The 24944-nt window shown below is 37.9% G+C and overlaps 1 protein-coding gene across 4 annotated transcripts in view; it reads left to right on the top strand.

Annotated features, from left to right (window-relative positions):
* NEK10 (NIMA related kinase 10) overlaps positions 1 to 24944 on the top strand; it is a 215596-nt gene that overhangs the window by 162021 nt on the left and 28631 nt on the right. For 2 of the 4 annotated variants that reach the window (XM_032860998.1, XM_032861001.1), the window contains 4 exons: positions 10701 to 10738; positions 10838 to 10978; positions 22702 to 22731; positions 24550 to 24650. In XM_032860998.1, the coding sequence (XP_032716889.1) occupies positions 10701 to 10738; positions 10838 to 10978; positions 22702 to 22731; positions 24550 to 24650 (310 nt within the window). The remainder of the gene's footprint in view (positions 1 to 10700; positions 10739 to 10837; positions 10979 to 22701; positions 22732 to 24549; positions 24651 to 24944) is intronic. The other 2 variants (XM_032860999.1, XM_032861000.1) reach the window with 2 other exon arrangements.

Here is a 24944-nt window from a genome sequence, read left to right as displayed (position 1 = left end):
GAAGTAGTTAGTTATGCATTATGAGGCCATCTGGAGCCCTGACTCCTTATATCTTGTTTTTCCACAATCCCAGGCTATAGGGCTCATCCTCATGGCAAATGTGGCAAACGTGGACCCCATCACCTCCACATCCCAGCCAGCAGGAAGTGGAAGGAGCACATGGAGACGTGCCCCTTCCTTTCAAGGACATGACTCATGCATTGTGCTCATCCCTTCTGCTCACATACCATTGGCCAGAACTTAATCATATGAGCACATCTAGCTGAAAGGGAGGATAAATATGTTTGGGGGATTCTATTTTTAAAGGAAAAAGAACTCTTTTAGGACCACCAGCAATTTCTCCAACAGCAATTTCTCCAACCACCAGCAATTTCTCCAAGACTAAAATGAAACTATTAAGTCTGGCCTTTTGCAAGTCCCTGATGACCTTCGTGAGGGTGATTTCCATGACACTGGGTGAGGTGGACAGGAGTGGAAGCCCGATCGTGGTGCTTTCAGAAGTTGCAGAAGCAGAGATGGGAAGGAAGCTACCAGTGAGCTGGCCAGTTAGCTGGCGAGCGATGTTTGATGGAAAAGGACCTTCTTAGACTCGGGATGACTGCAGGGTGGCTGGGACTCAGGAGAGGCCGCCAGTGGAGAGGAGAGATAAAGAGGGAAAGAAGAAATTGCTGGAACACTGGCACAGAGTAGTGGAGCCCAGAGAGCAGGTCTGGGAAAGAGGAAGTGACAGCCCTTTCTCTGTGTCTGAAGAAAGGGAGGCAAAGATAAAATTAAGCTAGAAAAGCAGAGAAGAGGGTTTGAAAAGATAATACTTGGTGGTTTCTAGTCATTAGATGATGTTCACTGCTGTGAGGATGGTTTAGATTTGAGGAGGGTGGTCAGTGAGGAAGAACCGATATAAAAATGGGCAGACACCTGAGCAGAGACAGCTCTGAGGTGAAGATGCTGGTTGAGGCTGGAATGCATTGAAGCTGCGGGTGACCTTGGTCCGGGGAGTGGCTACATGCCATGGGACAAAAGGCTAAGGCCATGCTGTGCTTTAGCAGTTGGGCTTTCTGGACCAGGCAAAGGAACATGATTCTGATTGACTTGTGCAACAGGGAGGTTCATTCAAAGGCTTTGGGGGCCCACATAATGAGGAACCAGGGAATCAAACGTAGGAAGGAATGAAAGTCAAGTGAGCCGCTGCAATCTGTAGAGGAGACACAGGCTCAGAAAGGCCCTGGTGTTGGGACAAAGGAGCTCCCAGTCTGTTTGTTCCATCCATGTGACACCTTTCTCAGGATCCGGTGTCCTGCGTGAGAGAGTCAGGGGGGCCTGGCTTGAATTAACACTGTATTCACTGCTACAGGGAGGGCTGAGCTCCTGGATCTACGTCCATGAGGGGTCTTTGTTGGAGGGAGCAGGTTCTAGGTGCTAGGCAGCCAGAATGGAACTCTTGTCTGCTTCTGGGCTCAAGGGTGCTGCTGGGAAGATGAATTCAGAATGAAGAACCTGCCTAGCAAAATCCTGAGGGGTTCAGTTGGGTGGCAAAGGAGAGTTCCTATAGAAAATCATTTTTGTTTAGTCAAAGATACAATACCATTGATTACTGATTTTTTTTTTCACATAAGGTTCAGGAATGGTTAGCGTGAAACTTTTCCATTTCCTAACTCATTTCCAGTGTTGCTAGTAACAAAAGCCCAAGGAAAACTGATCGGAGTGCATAAAATACGAGAAGCATCGTTGAGGAAAGCCTACACATTTTTTAGTGGGCCAGTGTGCAGAGGATGGTGGTTAGAAGTAATGGAGAGAGCAGGGAAAAGAGAAACAGTCCCAAACCCCAAGGAGGATGGAGAACGAGAATGGGGGATCTGGAGGCCTTGGGACTTGAATGATAAGATCACCTAAGGAATTTCCCAGGCTTGCAGTTTCCTCCCATTGCCTACCTTCTGTCGTCTTGTCCTTAAGTCACCACCTCTACCCCTACTTTCCACACACATGGAAGCCCCACACAGGAGCCTGGAGCCATGGGAGCTCTTGCTCATTTGGCCCACCAAGGAGGGAGACAGGGTTGGGAGACATGGCTATGGAGCTGGGGATCTGAACGCCTGGTACCATGGAGTCAGTTTGTTCTCTTCAACTCTGGCATCAGAACTTCTGTCTTAATCACATTGCAAGTTGGATAGATTTTTGTGAGCTGATCTGGAAATCTTTCCAACTGCTTGGGAACCGTGTTTGCATAGGAAAATGTTCCACATGTTTTCCTGCAAAATACTTAGCAAGCGCCCTCGGGAATGTAGCAATTCCCAATTTTGTGATTATTTATATTTCTAAGAACATGATCAGAAGGCTTTTTTTTTTCCATTATTGGATAATTTATTTATTGATATGAAATTGCTTAAATGTATAGAAGAAGTGCAAAACAAGTATTTTAGTGCAAAAATACATTATGACATATGGGTTTTACTCCCCAGTTAAAACAATTTTATGTTAAAATGGGAATTTCCAATCAGATAAATTTAGGCATCTTGAAATTGTTAAATAATTCTAGTCTTTTTTTTCCTCAAAGGACTCATGGAATTGTGTTATTTGCAAGAATTCAGTTGAAGTCCAGCCCTTCAAAAACAAAAGAAACATATGTATTACATATTCTAGGGTTTGAGATTTTTTTTTTTTTAAAGATTTTATTTATTTATTTGACAGACAGAGATCACAAGTAGGCAGAGAGGCAGGCAGAGAAAGTGGAGGAAGTAGGCTCCCCGCTGAGCAGAGAGCCTGAGGTGGGGCTTGATCCCAGGACCCTGATATCATAACCTGAGCCAAAGGCAGAGGCTTAACCCACTGAGCCATCCAGGCGTCCCTTGAGATGGTTTTTAAAAGCTAGTCATCTAACCATTTTATAGCTAGTTGGGTGAACCAGAATCAACAGAAAGGAGAAGTTCAAACTGAAGCTCATTGAAAAAGGGGGTATTACAGAGTGTAATTACATTAACCCCTTTGTGGCTAATGACCACGTCAACAGGTGGAAAATGGGAAATGACCCAAATGTTGAGGTTGATGGATCAGAAGTCACATAAGTGAATAGGACCGAAGCTAAAATTATATTTGAAAACTGTACTGTGTGTGGTAGAGTGTGACAATGCCATCAGGGAACACAGTTTGTTTTAAGACAAGCTCTCTTCCCTTAAGGAACTCAAGAGTGTAACAGGGAGACAAGGGCAGACTTCAGAAGAGAAGAAATGACAAAAGACAGCCTATGATTCATGCCAAATGAGAGGAAAGAAGATTAATGACTTTTGATTTCCTTCCAAGCAATCCCCAGAGCTTCTCTAAATTGAAAAGAGACAACTCTAAAATGTACTTATGATTCTTTAAATTAAAAGACATTAAATAAAGCTTGAGTTATTTGCAATCTAACTTGTTTAGGATTTTTCTGGGTTCCTTGGTTTATACCAATAAGAAATGTGAAGCCATCCTGCAGAATATTTAGAAGCTAAATGAGAAGTTAGAATCTAAAAGAAGATAGCCACACTGCGTACTAGAAAATATTTAGAAGCTAAATTAGATGTTAGGATATAAAAGAAAATAACAAAGTGACATAATAGAAAATATTTAGATGTTAAATAAGAAGTTAGAATCTAAAACAAGGTAGCAAATCTGCAAAATAGAATAAAGATACATAGAAAATCAAGCCGTAGAGATTTTTTGGCTCTTCTATGCCACATATGAAATGGTAGACCAGTTACAATGAGACCCGGAGCAGCTCTCGTTCTTGGGGAGCCTTACTGGCTCTTTAAAAAGAATTGGTCTCATTTAGAAAAAGCCACAGGTAAGTGCCTGTTTGACCTGAGCATGTCTACTAGAGCTTAGAATTCAAACTTTGTCCTGGCTAACTAGTTCAAAAGGAAAGCTTAAGAATAAATTTTGAACTTATGTCAACACAGATATCAGGGCCCAGATTTAATCCAATTATCTGCTGAAGAACCAAGGTACCTTCCTAATAACTCACCATAGACTTGCAAATGGAACTAGGCAAATAGAACTAGGAAGGGCAGCTTCTGCCCTCCTTAGAGAGATACTGGTATCAAGGCTGATGAGAACAAACATCACATTAGAACTGGAAGGCACCCTGGTGATCCAGGTCATCACCTGATGATGAAATGCTTTTCAGGACTATAATTAATCACAAGACCAAGAGAGAGCTAGTTCTCAACTCTTGGAAGTTCTATGTTCCATCTATGAATTACTTAGCAGAAATGACATGAAGTCAACAAATAATTCTTCTGGGCTCCTTTCCTTGTCAAACTCCTCCCCAGATCTCAAGCCTCCATCCTCAAATCACAAAAGTCCTAGAAGCCAAACTGAAAACAACCAGATCAGTAGAAAGAACCCCATTCCTCAGGTCTGGAACTGGAGCCATTCACAAAGCAGAGATGAATCTCCAAATTCCCATTCCCAAGACTCCAGACGAAATCTCCCCCGTCAGGATGCCATCCATCTAGCAGCCATTCCCAGTGCTGCTAGAAAATCTGGAGATGTTGATGGAGCAGTTTTTATACTACAGCAGTGGACCTTGGGGAGCTTCTAGTTGACCTACATTTCTTAATAATAAACAAGTCATTCATACTGTATGTGTATTCACGTAGTATAATTTGCTTTTAGGCTTTTGACTTACTGGAATAGACAGTTGATTTTACATCTTCATTTTTTTACATCTTTGCATGTTATTGGAGAATCATTAGCAGAAACATCACCTGGGATACTCTTATAGATGTTTTTCAATCTGAATGTCACGAAGTAACTGCTTTAGTTGCAATAGACTCATTCTACTAAGGTCTAATAGTTAGTTCTCCTAAAGATGTGGAACCATGGGATAACTAGAACTAACAAGAAGTTCCAGCTAGTAAATAAGGAAAGGCAGACAAAAATGAACTTAATGGTGTATTTTTTTATATATTGCTTTTAACGAATGCACACAGGTCATGTGATGGTCTAGTTGAACAACTTTTCTTAAATGAGAATGTGAGAAGTTTGTTTTAACAGTTTCAAAGAGGTATAATTCACACAAAATAAACTGCACATATTTAAAATGTGTAATTTCATAAGCTTTGAATATGTATATCTCTGTGAAATAACAATTAAGATGGTGAACATATCCACCTACAAGTGTTCTTGTGTCCATTTTTACCTTCCCTTATGCTCCTCACTCCCCCACCCCAGGCATTCATTAATCTGCTTGTTGCACTCTAGATTAGTCAGCATTTTAGAATTTCATCTAAATGGAATTATATAGTACATACTCTTGTTTGTCTGGCTTCTTTTAGGCAGCATGATTATTTGGAGATCTGTCCCTGCAGTTTTCATAGTGTATCAATAGTTCATTCCTTTTTATTGTGAAGTAGTAGTCCGTTGTATGGATTTATCATGGTTTGTTTTCTATTCATCTGTTAATGGACATTAGAGTTCCAGTACTAGGTTATTACAGATAAAGCTATGATGAACATTTGTGGTTTTGTATGGATACATACTTTTAAAAATCTTGCATTGGGGAGCCTGTTTGTGGCTCAGTGGGTTAAGCATCTGATTCTTGATTTTGGCTCAGGTCATGATCTCAGGGTCCTGAGGTAGAGCCCTGTGTCTGGCTCCACATTCAGTGTGGAGTCTGCTTGAGATTCTCTCTCTCCCTCTCCTTCTCCTCCTCCTGCTCATGTTCTCTCTCTCAAATGAATAAATTAAAAAAAAAAAAGTCAAAAAAGTAAAAATCTTGGGAAAATACCTAGAAGTGAAATGACTGGAACATATGGTAGGTAGCTTAACTATTTAAAAAACTGCCAAACAGTTTTCCAGAGTGGTTGTACCATTTTTACATTCCCAGTTTTAGAGATTTAAACCCTACTCGTACATTGAGAAAGGTTGAAGTGCATGATAGTGTTTGTGGAAATCATCTTTTATTTTGATGTGTACATCTCTGAAATCATAAGGAGTAAGGAAGTAGAATTTACTTTTCATAGCCATCTGTCACAAAATATCTCTTTTGAAGTAATCATATTAAATAAATATCTTTATTATTACTGTTTATTTGATATTTTGTGAACAGTGACAGAGTTAGTCAAGAGCTTGTTTAATTAATGTTTGTGTCAAGGGAAAAAACCCCAAAAATCAATAATTAAGACTGCCTTTGAAATTTCTAACTTTAATCATTTGAAATTTCTAACTTAAATCATCTAAATTTTGCCTCCATTACTACTTGTTAGGAAAGAATTAAGAATGGGTTTGACTTTCATCAGTTTCTTATCTGGATTTTAAAGTGTCAGTACATAGGTAGATAGTTCTCACCCGATGAACTATAACATTTTATTTCAATTTACAAATAAATTATCCTGTATAGTGGAACTTGATAATGCACACACGGGCTTCAACCTCTTGAACTATTACATGCACTCACTCCTAGTAAGCTTTGGCCATTGTATTATGCCTTTGTTAAGAATATTCATTCATTCATTCAATTAATATTTATTATTGCATACTATCACATACCAGACGATGCCTGGACCGTCTTTGCATTTCTCAGGATGCAATGTATTGCACACGGGTGCCGGGCCATAAATACTTTTTAATTAACAGGTGAATGACTGTTATCTTACCATATATTCTATACCTTTCATTAGAAGAGGACTAAAATCCCACCTACAGACTAGAACCTATGAGCCTTTGCCATAACCACAGCTTAAGCGCCCCCCCCCCTTTTTTAAGATTCTGTTGCTTAGGCAACAAGATTTCTCCATGCCTGCTTGCATTCTGTTGCCAAGGCAACAGGGTATCGTTGGCAGGTTGGTCTGAGACATCGAATGTTTGTGGTTTGGGAGATGCCTGTGGCTCACAACTTCTTTGATAAATCAGGGTATGCATAATCGTATTCAAGCATGTGAATTGACTCTAGTCTTTGAGTCTCATCAAAGACAACTGTGGACATTTGAGACCATCCAGCATTATATATATGACTAGAAAGACCTTAGTGTAACCTCAGGGTCTCCTTTTAGCTGAAGTCTTGCTTATTTTGATTTGTGGGTATTATCTACTCCCCCTTTTCATAATCCATATCCAGTTTTACGTAAATCAAATAAATACTGTTTGATCACTACTTGCCAGAATCAACCTAGCCTATCAAGCTGTCTTACAGAAACAATGTATTATCAATAAGACCACTTTATTCCTTTTCTGTGCTAGTTCAAAACTTTTGTGGCTAATTGCTTGTTTGTTTCTAGCTATTCTTGGAGTAGGAGAGGAGAGCTCCAGGGGCACCATTCTCCTTTCCAGTAGTGACATCACTGCTGTTAACTTCACAGATAGGGGACAAGAGAACCCCGCATAATGCCGGTTTTTTCCCACACATTATGAGTGTTGCTACCTGAAAGAGACTTCTAAGCAGTAAAGTGCTAGTTAGCTCAGATGGTGTGATTACAGTAGCCTCAGAAGGCATTATCTTAAATACTGTAAGTCACCCTTCTCGTTTCAAAATGTTAAATATTTCTCCTTTTATCAACACCAGCTAGTACTAACTACTTTTCACAATTGAATTAAGTAATGTAATGCACCTCCCTTGGTTCAGAAGTATATTCAGAAGGATTTTACAAAATGAAAATTCTAGAACTCTATCTCCTTCATGGCTAAGACTCCTCTGACACAGTAATTATGCAAGTAATTTACCCTGTACTTGAAATCATTCAGTGAAAAGTGGATTTAAGAAATTTCAAAGCTAATATCTTCAATCTCAGCTTTACCTGTTATTGCTTTGGGGTGGAAGTTGTGGGCTAATATTCCGATCCAGTGCTTCAGTTTCTGCTTTGGCTTATAAATTCTGGATGAAGTTACCCCAGATCTGAAGAGAGTTGGAAGGGATGACCTTTCAGAATCCTTTGAAACCTTCCGTTTCTCTGAAATTCTGTTTCATCAGCCTGAAGTCCTATTAGTCAATTCCCATTTCAAAAGTTTCAGAGGACACAAACTTCATTATGTTAAGCCTTTTCACCAGAAAAGAACATTTCTGGAATGTTCTCTTTGTGTTAAATCAGTTTTGTCTGTTTTCCAACTTACACTATCAAGGGAAACCATCCTCTGCAGTCATAATGTTCTGTCGGACATAAACATTCAATCCGGTTCAGTCTAGAGGCAAACTTCCCTCAGGCTCTGCATAATTTCAATCTTTCGCCCATCTGTGGACCTAACAATCGTATAGTTAAATGTTGTCACTTCTGGCTACAATGAGTCTGTTCTATTTGGAAATTTCAGATGACTAATCTTTCTTGTGATCCATGATATAATTTCCAGAGAAATTAACAGTTTTCCTACCATACTCCTGCAAGCTTGTGAGTTTCAAGATGAGGGACTGTTTCTTTTCACCATCCCTTCTGTATTGCCTGGCACAGTTTCTACACATAGTGGGCCTTTAATAAATATTGTTTTAATGAATGTGTGGTGGTTATTTTAAAGATCCCCTAAAGTTCATTAAGGAGGAGTTTAGCATTATATTAAGGAGTAACAAAGTTTAGCGTTATTTATATTAAGGAGTAACAGCAACTTGCCAATGTCAGGAAAGTCTGTTTCACATATATCACTGGCCCATTTTTTAATATGTACAAATGTTTGGAGCTTTGGATTCTTCAGGAAAACTGGAATAGTCATCTACTTAGCTTGGCATGTGAGTGGTTATCAGCTATCAAAAGTACCCGTAACCTTAGGAATAAAGGATCTCCACAAGTTACATTTTATTTACCATTTAAGATTGTCTAAGAGGTATTGCTGGCTTAGCGCTACAGGCCATGAGTATTAGCCTCAGGCATAATGTTTATGAAGACAATGACAAGACCTTCCAAAGAAGAGTCTGGCATGCACTGTTGAATATGGAGGCCGCTGGCCACATGTGGATCTTGAGCAGTTGATATGTAGGTAGTGTGACTGAGGAACGAAATTTTTAATTTCATTTTAATATTCACTTAAATATAAAACAACGTCTGATATCTCATTAGTTTTTTATAATTAGTGCCTGCTAAAATAGTGTTTTAGATAAATTCGGCTAAATACGATATATTCTTAAAATTAACATCACCCTTTTATTTCTACTTTTTGAAAATGTGGCTACCAGAAAATTTAAACTTTTATTTGTGATTTGCATGGCATTTCTGTTGGACAGTGGTACTACGGCACAGGGTTACTCATGCATGCTGTGATATACCATGTGTCCAAAGATATTCTGCTCCTCAGCTCAGCCCGGAAGCACCCTGCCTATATTTGGATACTACTGAGATTATGCCCCTCTTTGACCTTTCTGAGGGCAGGGCTTATTCATTTTCTTTCTTTAAACATGCCCTTATCCCAGAACTAGGGAGAGTTATTAACTGTATAAGGCTGGCAAGTTTCTATTGACTTTTCACTGACTTGAGAACTTGTGCTGAGAAAGGGACAGAGAAAATAGTGAGATCAGGAGAGAGCTGGCTTGGTGGGGAGTTAGAAGGAGTGAAAAAGGAAAAAGGAAGGAACTTACAACCGGCTTTGGTATTATTCCTGTACTCTAGTTGGGCGGTGGGTAAATGAGAACCAATTTTGTTTTGCTTCATAATTTAGGTATGTGTTGCATTTACATATCAAGATTTCTGTGCTTAAAACGAAAATGTTGGGGTAAGAGATTTACTAGCCATGTTTATTTGTATTTAAATCCCTCCATTCCTACTCAGCAGATACCTATCATGTGCCTTGAATGTAGTAGATGTTCAATATGTTTTTGTTGGGCTTAAATTTTGCATTACATTTTGTTACATTAAATTTAGTATAGTTCTTATAACTTGTCAGGGCACAGATGTTTCTTATTTCATTCCAAAATAACTATTAAGAAATTAGCTCTAGATATCAGCAGAAAAAACAAGGTCGAAGGTTATTTATGGCTGTCCCTGGTGGTCTCTAAGGCCACCTCCAGGGAGTGGAAGGCACTAGACCAAAAATGCAAAATGATCAGGAAGTCTAGAATTTCAGGGCAAAGCAAACGAGCAATGTTAATAACACTGAAAACAAGGAAAAATGTAATTCTCTTAATTGCAAAAGTCATCTTATTTCATAGGAATAGTTAAAATTTCTTTTTTAAGACGACAGGAACAAAGCATAAAAAAATACCACATGTGAAATTTTAAACACTTGTATTTTTTACAGATTTAATTTATTTTAAAAAGAGAGAGAGCATGCCCAGAAGTGAGGCAGAAGGGCAGAGGGAGAGAAAGAATTTCCGGCAGACTCCCTGCTGAGCACGAAGCCTAACTTGGGGCTCAATCTCATGACCCAGAGTCATGAACTGAGCTAAAATCAAGTGTCAGATGCTTAACTGACTGAGCTATCCAAGTGCCCCTAAACACTTATTTTAATGTAACTTTATCATTTTGGTTTTAAGTATAAGAAGATTATCCAAGACACTAAGATGCAGGTTCTTAGTTATTCTTAGAGCTTATAAATCACTGTGATGAGACAGGGTTCTTCTCATTTAGAATGTGAGGTCTGCTATGGGTTTGAATGGGCTTGTTTTCCTCTTTATTAAGCTTCTGAGAGCATCTTGAAGGAAAATAATCTTTTTTTATTTTTGTATTATAAACCATAGTAAGGTATAGACTTTCAGTCAATGTTAGTCAAGTCCAAGTCGAGTAAATCCTTCTAACAGCCCCTAATTCTGTTTTCAGGGACTTCACTGGTGGATTAGGATCCAGACCAAGACCAGGTAATTTCGTGTTAGCAGTAACAAATTTGTGCATGCCTCCCTGATATTCAGTGTGATTTATGTTACAGTTTCATATCTTTCCCCCTTTTATTTCTTCAGCTTTGCTGCCTCTTGACCTGCTTCTGAAAGTACCACCCCTCATGCTCAGGGCCCACGTTAAGGAGATAGAGGCCGAGTTAGTGACGGGGTGGCAGTCCCATAGCCTTCCCGCTGTGATTCTTCGCAATCTCAAAGATCATGGTAGTACTTATTAGATCAAGTTGATGTCAAGCCCACAATGCATGAATACAGAATTATAGCTGGGCCTGAAATGTCTGAATGATTCTTGGGAGGTAATTTTAATACAAATGGCAGGAGAATTTCATTTTGTTCATCCATGATTATTAGTTTGGCAATTTAACAGTATCAAAATGCTTTCTGTGTTCACTTATTTGATTGAAATAGTATAGGCTATTTTTCTAAAGTTTACATTTTTGTTTTGGTGGGGATGTTAACCAGTTCAATTATTTGTGCTTAAAATGTATACCTATGAACAAAAATAATAGTTGTTTTGCATTCATATTTCTTTTCTTTTCTTTCTTTCTTTTTTTTTTTTTTAGAGAGAGAAAGAGAGAAAAGGGGGTGGGGAGGAGCAGAGGGAGAGATGGAATCTTAAGCAGGCTCCACACCTGGCATAGGGCCCGATGTGGGGTTCAGTCTCATGACCCTGAAATCATGACGTGAGCCAAAATCAAGAGTTGGATGCTTAACCAACTGAGCCACCCAGGCACCCTACATTCACATTTCTATAAACTCTACACCTATATGATATGAGGGAGTGAAGTTTATCTTTATCTCCTTTATTCTGACATAGATAGTCTTTTTTGGTTACTTCTATTCGTATTTGATTAAAACAATATTATATAATGTTGTTTTTCTAATAATTTAGAAATTACAGATTCTTAAAACATAAAAGTAATGGTTTGGGGGAAAACAGAGTGTGTTACTTGATGTTTCAAATTTCTATTAAAGAGGACCAAAGTTCAATAGTAATAGTTAAACTGTTAGCTAAACCTGGACAATTCAGGGAAAACATATGGTGATTGTACTTTTAACATACGTATGAATATGTGCCTCTTTAGTATAAAGTTCTACTTTACTGTTTTGGTTAATTTGGAATATTGCTCATTGCTGTTTTCATTTTGGCTTCCTTAATTCACATTCTTTTGTAGAGTTAACACCTATGGTGAACATAAGCGATGTGAATTGATTTACTGTAACATTAGTCCATGTCTTCATATTTATTAAATTTGCTTTGGAAGAGTTATTGACAGTCTGGGGCCATTTACACCATCAGCATAGATGCAAAAAAAGATGATTTTGTTATTAAGATGTCCATAGCTATCATGCTGACCATGCTGTTTGGCATAAGGTAAGTTTATACATAACATAATCATGAAGCTAAAATGGTTGTTGATTGATTTTATAATAACAAAACAGAAAAATGTATTTATGTAAGCAATTCACAGTTCTGCTGTGACTCATAATAGGAATTCCTTTTCTGAAAGGGCATGTTGAATTGGCCCAGTTTAAGACTTCTTTTATATCCATGAAATTGGTCAGATCTCTTGACCTTAAACAAACTAACTGCATTATAGCACAGTTTACATGTAATTATTGTATTTCTTAGAGTGTATTAGACCATCGTAAAGTATACTGACAGATATTGTAGAATATACTATAGTGTTGTCAGTGAATGCTAAAGTTCACCCACACAGAACTCTGTTTCTACTAATATTATAGACACATTAGTGCATATGAAACCATTTGGGTTGGTATCTATGGGTTATTCTAATTTTAAGTAAAAGAACTCTTGATTTTTCTCCATCTTAATGCAAAATTACTTTTTGCTTAATATAGAAGTCATACTTTTTAAAGTGTTGTGGCTAAGTTTTAATTATTGTTGTTTTACCAAATCACCAACAACTGGTACCTGCCCTATCCACTTAACTTACCAGGTCTGCAAATGATGCTCCATTCCAGTTGTTACCTCCATTGTCTTTAGCCTAAGAAAATGAAAAGGTGACATTAATAGAGCCCTCCAACAATAGGGAAGCAAGTTTGGACCAAGGTGTCATGAGACACTATTGGTTTGGGCAGTTGTAAGTTATATCTTAAATATTAGTTACTCAAAATAGATAAAGCACTGAAATGTGTGGATGATTAACTTTTTTTTTTTTTACAAGCAGTCTATATTAATGTTTTTTCATTTATTTAATATTTGATTTAGCCTTTTTGGGTAGATAAGAACATGCTTGGATGAAAGGAACATTGTGTATAACCAACAGCCCCAGCCTTGTATTGTCTAAATGTTCCAGAAAAAATTGTCAGGGAGGGAAGAATTTTGTCAAAACCTGGGTGTGCTCCCAGGACCATATCTAGAATGTAAACATCATTTTCCATATGCTCCGGCCGAACAAATGGTGAGAGCTGTGATTTTAGAGTACCAAGTGGCTCTATTATAATATAATTTTGTCTATCTGGTAGTCCTGAAGTGAACTTCTAGCTTCATATTGTGCTGATACAAGCTCCTGTAGAATGAATAACTATGGAACCATTTCAAGTTAGCACTATTAAAGTCTTCCTGTTCTGTCTTTTAATACTAACTAAATTGGGTAAAGAATTTATTTTATACATATTTTACACATATGATATATACATATACAGATACATGCAGTTCTTTGCCAACAGAAATGGAAACTTAAGAATTTCTATCTTGCATGGATGAAAATATTGACACTAATTAACATGGATTAAATGAACAAACAAACATTTTTAACATGTTAAGTGTTTTAGTTGCATTTCCCTAACTTTAGTCACTGATGGATTACCTAAGTACACAAATTTGACCATATCAGAGTATCATCTGTACTATTCTTTTCCTAATATAGGTTTCTTAATTTGACTCACTTTCTCAACTTAAATTTAGTTAAAGGAGAGTTTATATTCTTGCTACAAATGGGAAACCAGTATAGAATGACTTACCAAAAATAGATGGCAATTATAAAAATAAATGAAGTATAAGCAAAAAAAATTATTAAATTCTAACTAGATACTGTTATCTGCTTATCCTGAGGTCTGTTTTCTTTGTTATGAAGGAATATTAGTTACTGTTTGAGAAATGGTGATGATATACTTGTTTTATACTAACCTACTCCTTAATATAATCAATAGAAAAGAAAATTGGAAAAGTTTAATATCTATTCTAATTAGCATGCAAGATTATGCTGTATTAAGTGCCCCCTGCTTTAGGAGACTCAGTTCTTTAAAAAATAATTGGTTGGTTCTGTTGTGTGTCAGTCTAACAACTGGATATTTTGAATGGGGGGAAGCATGTGGTGTGTTGTGTCTAAAAAAGAAACAGGTCTTTCCTCTTGAGGTAGGGGACATGGTGTCATATATTTGTGAAAACTAAATCATAACAAAACATTTTATGAGAATTTTATCCTTTGTCAAGTACATAGAGTACATTTTAATAATGCAGATTCCATTAGCATGGGTCAAATGTAAATTTTGGGAAGCGCCAATCAAGCCCAAGTTTCAAGTGCAAATGTAATGTCAACTAAGAATATGGCCTAATTTGACTAGATTAACACTGACATTTCCTCTCCCTTGCTCACTTTTCTATTTCACAGCAGTGAACAGCCAGGCACTGAGCTGATACATGGGAATTCTTATGCTCTGCATTTTGAATAGGAATTGTCACTTCATGATTTCTGGGCTCTTAATTATGCTTTCTTACTAGATGACTGAGAAGCCATTTTTATACTTGTCTTTTGTTCATAAAGGTCAGATCTAAATAAAGTAGTCAGTGTTTCATCCAAGTATTCCAGAGAGCACAGCTTAATATTCCAGCCCTTGTCATTAGCAACCTTCAGTAGCTCACTTTCACGTTAGTTATTGACATACAGTAATTAATGCTAAATTTTGCAATTGCCAAAGTGGTTTGGAGTACATGCCTTCTCTTGTTTTATTTCATGGCCATTCTTTTAGCATATAAAAAAGTGCTTCCCAGATTTTAATAGAATTTCTTATAATACTTATCTATACCATGCAATTTGGCATATAATTATATACTTTTTTATATTGTTGTTGGGATTTTGATATATTGGTTAGATTTCCCAACCAAATTATAAGTTTAAATATATCTTGGGTACTTTCTCTGAGGTCAGGACCCTGAAAACTACTTGTTAAGTAACCGATGCATATTACCACAATATAAACTCTTGTTCATCCTTGCTACTGAGAGCAGCTTGCGTAAGTCATTTTAGGATGACTTCAAGAATGGGGAAAAATGATACTTTAATGTTAGATTTAAGATTGGGGAAGTGGTGGGAGGCAATAAATTTCTTTACCAGTGGTGATTTCCTTCCTAATTCTTCCTGTCAAAGGAGATAGGTCCCAGGTGAATGCTGCCTGGAGATGTAGTTTTTTTCAAGTTCTTCTCTCCAAAGAGATACTCAGTCTCAGGGACGTTATTGAGGATTCCAATCCAAGACCAAAATTTGCAAATTGCAGATCAGCTATTAAATGGTAGCCCACAACCCTGCCTTGGGGGTTTTTGCCCTGGGGGGCAAGGCTAAGTGGAAGGAGGGGAAGAAAGCTACAACACCATTCAGTAGGAATAAAGGAGGTCAGTATGGCTTGGATAGATTGTAGCAATGTACAAAATAATTGAGTCAATGGAGAAAGTCAAGGCTCTCAAATTCCAGACTATTATTACTAACGCTTTTTAATAGAATTTAAAAACAGTTTCAGAATGTTTACAATGCCCTCTGAATTATTTTCATATGGTAGTTTGAATAATGAGTACAGTGACAGGTGAGTCAATATTAATAAGAAAGAGGCAAGAGACATCTTTCTTCTAGCTAACCAACCACCTGCCCTCTCATATAGCTGAGACCTCACCATTCTTCTTAATTAATGAATTAATTAATTTGAGAGAGAGAGAGAGAATGAGTGTGCACACAGGTGTGGGGGCAGAGGGAGACAGACAATCCTGAAGCAGACTCCCCACTGAGTGCAGAGCCTGATGCGGGGCTCAGTCCTAGGACCCTGAGATCATGACCTGAGCTGAAATCAAGAGTTGGCGGCTTAACCAACTGAGCCACCTAGGTGTCCCATAGAACCCACCCATTTTTTTTTAAGATTTTATTTATTTATTTATTTGAGAAAGAGAGATAGACTGAGAGAGAGACAGCACAAGCAGGGCAGAGGGAAAGTGAGAAGTAGACTCCCCACTGGGCACAGAGCCTGAAGCGGGACTCGAGCTCAGGACTCTGAGATCATGAGCTGAGCTGAAGGCAGCCGCTTAACCAACTGAGCCACCCAGGTATCCTCCACCTTTTAAAAATATATTTTATTTATTTATTAGAGAAAGAGAAAGCACATGCAAGGGGAGGGGCAGAAGGAAAGGGAGAGAGAAAAGAAGACTCCCCGCTGAGCACGGAGCCCTGTCCTGGAATCCTGAAGGCAGACTCTTAACTGACTGAGCCACCCAGGTGCTCCAGACCTCACCAATTCTTAACTGACATTCCTCACTGTGGATTCTATAGATTATTTGGGATATTTTAGAGAGTGTGTTAATTAATTTAAAAAAAAAATTGTACAACTATTTCTTGTTTTCTACTGTATCGGAATGCAAAAGCACAATTCTTCTTTAAGTTATTCTTTAGCAAGTGTCCTAGTTTTATTTAACCCATTATTGATAGAACTAGATGGAGAATAAAAGAGCTAGTTCCAAGAGCATTTGAAGAACAAGGATTTGTATAGTCAATAAAGAAAAGCTGAAATAACATTGTTAAATTGAGCATAAGACTGGTGAAATAAAACTATATATTTTTGTAATTAACTTATTGATCAGTCTGTAAAGTCATACCAATACATCAGTTTCTGCAGGGTAATCATGAACACTATAGGAAGTAAACTGCTTGTACCTTTATTGGTGTGAATTATTGGTTAGGTATACTGGGACATTACCCAGTAGCATTAGACCGAGATCAAATGGAATTAGAAAATGCTCTAGCATGTTGTCCGAGATTCATACAGTAATAATTTTGCCTATTCTCCATGACTGGGATAAATTCTTCTTGTTCAGGTAATTGAATAGGGCTTGGTGTGCCATCTTTTCTTTCTGTGTTGTTTTGTTTTGTTCTTTAGTTTGATTGATTAGTTTTGTATCCATAGTGTTGAACATGGTGTGTTTTTGCACCACAATATTTTCTTCTTGAGAATTCTGGGTTACATCAATAGAGTTGACTTTTTGAAATAATGTTCCCTCTAGGAAGACTAAAGGGAGCAAGCATGACTTGCATAGTCATTGTAGCATAGTAAAAGAAATAACTAAGTCAGTGGAGAAAAGTCAGGCTGAACGGACTACACCAAATGCATATGCTGTTTTTAGGCCACAGATTCAACACCAAAAATCTAACTTTTTATATTTTCCCAACACTAAACTTAATTTTTATATGGAGCCCCATTCAACATATCAGAACACAGGGTCAATTACCTAATAGGTAAATTTCAGTGTGTTAGTGATTTCTTTGTCAGCTTAAAATTAGACAAGCTGAGGCTTGTTCTTCTCTCTGTTCTTCTCTGAGTGGCATTTTTGGCCTCGTGGTACTGGGGTTTTGAGACAGCCTGTGCTGGTATTTGATCTGACTACTGAGTATGGTTATCCTTCCACATTGGCATCCAAAGAATGTAGTGGCACAGCCCTGCCTGATTTTCAGTTCCCAGTCCACATGGTTTCATCCGTGGCCATGAATGAAAGCAAGACCTCTGTAGGGCACACTCTCTCATTCTGTCAGGTCACCATCTCAGGGGCCTGGGAGGGTTGACTGGTTCTTCTCCACTTCTCTGGGCCTGGAGACTTCAGAACTCAGTAGGCCCCCTATTTCTGACCCCCTGGAAAGCTATCTCTCCTATCCCACCCTACCCCCTGCTGTGGTGCAGGGAACATCTCATGACTAGGTTTCTCAGCGTTCCCTACAGGACCTGAGCCCACAGCCCTACCACTCTTGAATCCCCAACTTAAAGAGAGCTCCATCATCCAACTCTTCCTTCCTCTTGCCACCACCCAGACTGCCTAAAGTAAGCTAGGATTTGAGTCTCTTCTGAGACTTCTTTTCTTCTGGTCTTTCTGTCCTTCCTCCTCAGAGAAGCTTTTCTTATGCCAGGGGGGTGGGGGGATGGGAGGGAAAAGTTGCTTGGCAACAATTCTTTTCAATCTCTCTTGCCTTCTACTTGGACTATTGCTTTTTAAAGCCCAGAAATGTACTCTCTCTGTTCTTTGGTTCCTCTCTGCTACCCCATCTTGGGCAATGCTAGCCTCACACTCCACTGCTTGACAATAGGAGGTTTCTGAAGTCAAAAGTAAGTGTAGGAAATGATGTAGCAGTAAATTCTCTACACAGCATCCTCCTTGGGTATTATGTAATCACTTCTAGGAACTTTGGCCTTAGACATCCCGAGATTATATTTTATAGTTTGAAAAAGTAACTAAAGAGGTCGCACGTTTAGAAGTGAGGAAAACCCTAATCCTCACACATGCACAAATTAAACATGAACAGGATGTGAGGTGCATATTGTAAAGGTGATTAAGCCAGAATTCAAGAAGGAAGGTCTTCAATGCAGCCTTGCTTTTTTGGCCTTTAAACAGCTTGTTTCTGAAGATTCCAGTGAAAGGGGGTGAAAGAGTCTGATCACCCAGTGAGTAAAAGAAGCTGAGACTTTGATGGAGCTTCCTGCCATTCTGTGGGAAATACCACCAGGGGGAGTGGGAGGAAGTGGGGCGGGCTGGAGGTGAAGGGGGGTGACTAGGTTCGGACTGTCAAGTCTCTTCCTAATAATTCCTACCTGCTTGTGGAAGTGCTGGTCAGTCTTGAGAAGGATTCCATGGCCAAGCCCACTCGTCATCATCCTCTCTGTCACTTCCCTCTCACTTTCCATGGGATGTCCTTCTCCCAGTGACTGGAATCCAGTCTTCAGCAGTGTTCTTGGCTTCTGTTCCCCATCGGCAGATGGCCACCACATGCTATTCCAAACCAGGTCTTCTGACTTTGGCTCTGGGCTTCTTCTTATGAGACTGCCTTTCCTGAAACACAGTCTCCCTTATGGCTCCTCACCATCGTATACAGTGCCTGACTACCTCTTTAGCTATACTCAGTACTGTACTTTTTTTATTATAGGGCACACTAGATAAATTAGACAACTTGCTGACACCTTCACTTAGTTGACTCCTGCTTTTGCTGAAAACCATTCCTTCTGCTCAGAACCTGCCACTCATGTATACCTTCCCTCACACCAAATCCATGTCCTATGCTTCTGCTTATTGAAGGCTTACCAATTCTCCATGGTCTTCTCACATGTAACTCTCTATCCCCCATCTTCTGGTTATCTGAGTGAACTTTTCATGAACATTTTTAGGTGCAGTACTTATCCTTTGTTGTACTTCTGGTGCCTTCTACGCTGTTGGCCGTAGACGTAAATTGTTGAACATTTGTAGTTTTGAACTATTATTCAGTTACTTTATTTCATTTTACAGAAGCTAAGGAAAAAGGTGAGAGTAAATCAGATTTACTATACTAAAATTTAATGGGTTGCATTGTCTTTCTACAGGGCATTTGGTCAAATACAGAGAAGCCAATATATGTTTTGGCCCCATCTATAGAGTAAAATTATTCCTTGCTTCTTCAGAACCCAAAATGTTCTCTTCTGCAGTTGTTCAGAATTTCCTGACTCTTAGCAGAGAAAATTCAGAAAAATAAGAGTCTATACTATATCTTGGTCAACTTGGTTACAAACTTGAAGTGTAATCCGTATTTTGTTCAAATTGTAGTAATTAACAGCTTCAGGGCTTGTGTTGTGAATTGTAGTTTCAGTAGACTGGATATATAGCAAAAATCAAGTCTCAGAGCACCAGGAAAGAACCCCTAACTTGTCTATTGTAATGTGCTATGAGTAAAAAAGCAGAGAGAGTATACTGCACAGACTACAAAGACCTAATGCTTCCGGTTTACTACATGTAGATGCTTTCCAAAAATATTTAATCCATTAAATGTACAAAGGCCTAGATAGAACATCATGTTAAAAATAGTGACCCTTTTAAGAGAAATAGTATTTGAGGCCAGGGAAGGAGCATAAATATTATTTTATATTGGAGGTAACCAGAGGAATTGTGTTAGTGATGAGTCAGGAAGAGAAGTGGGAGCCCCTCAGCTCCTGTCTAGAATGAGACAGTGAGTGTTTTAGGACCTGCTTCATTTCATGGTCCAGCCATCACCTGCTCTGTGATGTCACTGGACAGTTTCCTTAACCTTAACCTTCCTTAAAAAAAAAAAAAATTTTTAAGAGATTTATTTATTATTTTAGAGAGAGAGCACATGAGTGAGGGGAGGGACAGAGGGAGAGAATTCCAATCAGTCTCTGCTCTGGGCATGGAGCCCCATGTGGGGCTTGATCTCATGACCCTGAGATCATGACCTGAACCTAAACCAAGAGTTAGAAGCCCAACCGATTGTGCCACCCAGGTGCCCCATCTAATCTTACTCTCTTTATCTGCAAGATGAGACAAGAACAGCTACCCTTCAGAAGTTTTCAAGGATTAGATGAAGCTGAATATGTAAAACCCATCCCAGTGTCTGCCCCAAGTTCATGCTGAAAAAGCACTGGTCTTCCTCTAGGTTCTCCTACTTTTTACCCTAGAGAGGCGGAAAAAAAAATTGCTATTTAGGGTCATGCTCACCAGAGTAAGATAACAAATATAATTACTTTAAAAAATTTCTGATACCTTTAAATAAATTAACTTTTATAAGGAATTTTGAAGTTTCCTTAAGTTTTAAAATTAAATCCACTAATTAAAGTCGCTATTGTAATAAAACTAGAAAAGGAAATTAAAATTGAGTCAATTTTAAACTTAGGTTTGATTTAAATTTTAATAGGACCAAATATTGTCTATCTTTTGTAGTAGGAACTACATGTTTTTATATGAATCATAGGAATAGTGTATATGACTGACATTGGAATATAATAAGCTTCTGTGATATTTTTTAAGAGAATATTATTTTAATAAAAATATTCAGGACAAAATTATCACCATAATTATGTGTTGCATGTTTTTTGTGAAAAGTTAGGAAACATAGTATTATTAGTTTGCCAATCTGACAGATTTATTGAGAGAGAACGCTTTAAAACTCAGAATGGTATGGCTAACATTTGCCACAAATTTGGTAGTTATCAATATTTAAATAAACAATTAAAATTTAAAAAATAGTACCTATGTGAATTTTTATCACTATCGTTTTCCTAAAATTATTAAGGGCTAAATAAATATACATTCTGATGTAAAGAAATATAAAAATTTGTGAGCATTTGATCAGGTAGAAGGGGGGGATTAATGGTTCTCATACCCAGGATTAGCTGAAGTAGTTCAGGAAATCTAGAGGGTTTGTAAATGGTATAGCCAGTATATAGAACTATCATTTGTAGTCTCAGAGTTCCTGTTTTCCTCCAATCCTAACTCATGAGATTACTCACATCTCAGTAATCCTGCCAGAGCACCCCTGGAGTCCTGGGATCCTGTCTTGCCATTTTACAGCAGCAGCAGGTATCTGAGAGACTCTTCTGGTGGCCTCTAAGTCTAAAAATTACCTTTAGCCTAGGGGATAGGGATGGGGAATACCCTTTAAATTGAAAAGAAGTAACAAATTAGGTAAAAATACTCTTAACATACAAAATACAATAAAATCATTAGTATTTAGACTGCACAAAGAGCATTTACAATTCACTACGAATAAGAAGCATGGGACAGAAACAGGAAATTCACCAAAGAAGTACAATAGCCTTCTGTTAGGTAAACACAAAATAAAACAAATTTAGATTGGCAAAATTGAAAAGTTAGATAATGCATAGCATTGATTAAGGTGTAGAAAAATGGATTCTCTTCCAGTCAGAGTGCAAATGGTTTCAGCTACTTAATATGTGTTTGTTAAAATAAGAAATATGTGTATCTGAGGACCCAACTATTTGATTTCTCCTATCTCCCTGCAGAGACCTTTTGTCTTAGACACAATGAGGCATGTGCCTGTGTGCTCACAGCAGCATCATATATAATAATGAGAGATTGAAAGCAAATTAAATTCCCTCTAAGACAGAAGTGGCTAAAGTAACTGCTACGTGCAGAACATGTAGCACTCTTTAATGACGGTTAGAAAGAATGGCCTAGAACGGTGTGTGTTGATAAAAAAGAATCTCCATGACAGACTGAGTCAAGAAGAAAAAAAAAATTGTAACACAACCTTATGATGTGTCCCCATTTATTTAAAAAGAGAGAAATAAAGAAAGAAAGCATGAGGTAATACTATAGACTTTCTACAATAGTAGCTTTCAAACCCTTTTGGAAATGACCTTCAACAAGAAACACATTTTTATATCGCAACTGAGCAGACCCTTACTGTATGCAATGCACTCTGAAATTCTTCTATCCTGTTCCATGTCATTCCATTCCATTTATCAAAATGCTGGTCACGACCCATTAAACTGCTTTCAGGATTCAACTAGCATTTGAAAAATACTGTTCTGAAAGTACACAGTAAATGGATAGAAAAGGGACCAGAAGGCAACACACCAAGCTGATGTCAGAGGTCACTTCTGGGGGAGGCGCTGGGGTGAGGGTGGGGGTTGTTCCAGGGAGCCTCCAGCCCTTTCTGTAATACCTGGGTTGTTTTATGATGGACACGTGTAATTAAACATTTTTAAATTGATTTTTTTAGAGAATGAACAATCAAAATTATTTCGAAAGACAAAGATTTACTGGGACTGAGAGGAGTGGTCAAGAGGTCTTAAGAAAATTTTAAGTTGCTTTGCATAATTGAGTAGTTCAGAAGACAGGCATTCTAGCTAACCATCTCTGTTTTTGTGTTTAGGGCCACAGATGAGCACATTCTTGTGGCAAGGTAGAGTCAAACCCATGTGATATCCCACTCAAAATGTCATCACAATCTCAGAACTCTCTGCCACGCTGTGAGATTTTAACTCATCACCTATGAATGTTAAGTCCACGTATCAAAAACATAGAGTAGTCAACATACAGGTGATCCAAAAAATCAAACCCTCCAGCTTCAGAAAATGTGAAGTTAATGTTCCTGTAGCAACAGCGTCTTGGCCACATTACACGGTCTGTAGTTCTCGGTATGGATCTAGAAAAAACAAATACTTATGTTTTAAGAATCATTTCTACAGAAAACACCACTGTAGAAAATTTGACATATGTACAACATGGCCATCTCTGCAGGCTGGAGCAGATACCTCCAGCATTCTCTTTTCTATTTTAGACCTACTTTAATTCTTTCTGACTTACTTTCACATTTTTACCCTAAGGGTAATTTATCAAACATCATCCTAATGTCAAGTAATTGATGCTTAAAAGGACTTAGACACAGTGCCTAGGGTAGGTAAATCCTTTGCATTTCAGACATTTAAACAACGTATTAAACGCAGATAAGCTGGAACTGGATAATTCTTTATATGAATTTCTCAACTCAGTAAAGATGCCCATAAAGAAAATGGTATTTCTTTAAACATTAAGTTTGTTTTCTTTTTGTGTCTGTGTCCTAAATATAAATTGTCACATGTTATAATAGAACAGGTTGAATCTTTTAATCACCACATGAAATTTTTTCGCTGAATGTTCTGGAAACAATTTTTTATGGTAAAATAGGCAAACTTTCTCAGAAAGCATTTATATAAGAATTATTTTTCAAAATTTTAGCTGTTGCTAAAGCAATGATTATGTTCACACTGAACTTTCTACAGACTCAAGGTGGTATGGAGGGAAGTAGAGAGGGCCCTTGGAGCTTTTCTATGCATGCTATAGGTCACACCAAGGAAGGGCAGGAGCAAGAGGGGACAGGGGGAGGATTCTATACATCCATATATCTGAAGTCTCTCTTCCATTTTCTTCAGTGTGGATCTGAGGGTGGGAAGAGTCAGAGGTGGCCTTGCAGCTAATCTAGAGTTTTATATTCCTCAAATTTAAGAATGGATGACTTGTGGCTATGACATCTGAAGCTGAGAAAGCAGCTCATATGCAATTTGATACCAAGTTAGCCTTAAACTGTGAAAAGTGGTGTGGCTGGATGATAAGGACTCAGGATAAGTGATGAAATGTGTCTCATTTAGACCTGGAGAAAAATCCAGGTGAAAATTTGTATTAATCAAAGGTTACAATCACTTTCAGTCCCTTGATTATTACAAATTATACTTTTTTGATTTTTGGTTTTTGTTTGTTTCTGTTCTTTTTGTTTTTTCCTCTGTAAGATTGCCTATTCAGCATTTGTATTAGTAGTTTTAATAAAATTAGTTTTAAAATATGGTATTAAGGACATAATGACTGTAAAATTTAAAAGGCTGATAGGCTGTTAACTGCACCTATCTGAAGCTCAGCTTTTCAAAGGTCACAGTATCCAAAGCACCACTGACTCCTGGTGACAGCCTGACTTGATTGCAGGCAAAATTCCCAAGAGTCTTTTAGATGTTATAAAAGGTGACATTGTTATTTTACTTAGCAGTCTTATAAATAAAGGAAAGAAGGCTTGCATCCCATATTGTAAAATATTGAAGTGTTACAGGGTCTCTGCATATTATTTCATTGGTAGGATAAGGATCTTAGCTTAATTTTTTTTTTTTTTCAGAATTTTACACCATTTTCACTAATATCACTTTTGAAAGAGAAAACCAGGATCTTGACTAACTGCAGAATTTATCATTCACAGCATCTGCAGGGATTGCTGTGTCCCAGAGGAAAGTACGACAGATCAGCGATCCTATTCAGCAGATCTTAATTCAACTGCACAAAATCATCTACATCACACAGGTCAGCATACTAGCTTTTTATTTCCTTTTCATCTTAAGAATGAGTTTGATGCTAATATTGTTGAAAACTACTTTGTAGGACTTTTACTTGGAATGAATGCTGATTTTTATCCTCTCCAACTACATATATTTGGAAACATTCTAGCTTAGCAGCAGGGCTGAAAAGGTCATTGGGTTTAAAAAAAAAAAAAAAAGCAAATATGGCAGGTTTCCCCTATGGTTCCTAACCTACTCTTTCATTGTCAGTGTCCCATTAAAAATAAACTACAATACAAATGGCCCTTCAGTGTGGGGA

The sequence above is a fragment of the Lontra canadensis genome, unplaced genomic scaffold (assembly GCF_010015895.1).
Source record: "Lontra canadensis isolate GAN:19392208 unplaced genomic scaffold, GSC_riverotter_1.0 scaffold20, whole genome shotgun sequence".
In the NCBI taxonomy this organism is placed as follows: domain Eukaryota; kingdom Metazoa; phylum Chordata; class Mammalia; order Carnivora; family Mustelidae; genus Lontra; species Lontra canadensis.
This window is presented reverse-complemented; position numbering and strand designations above follow the sequence as displayed.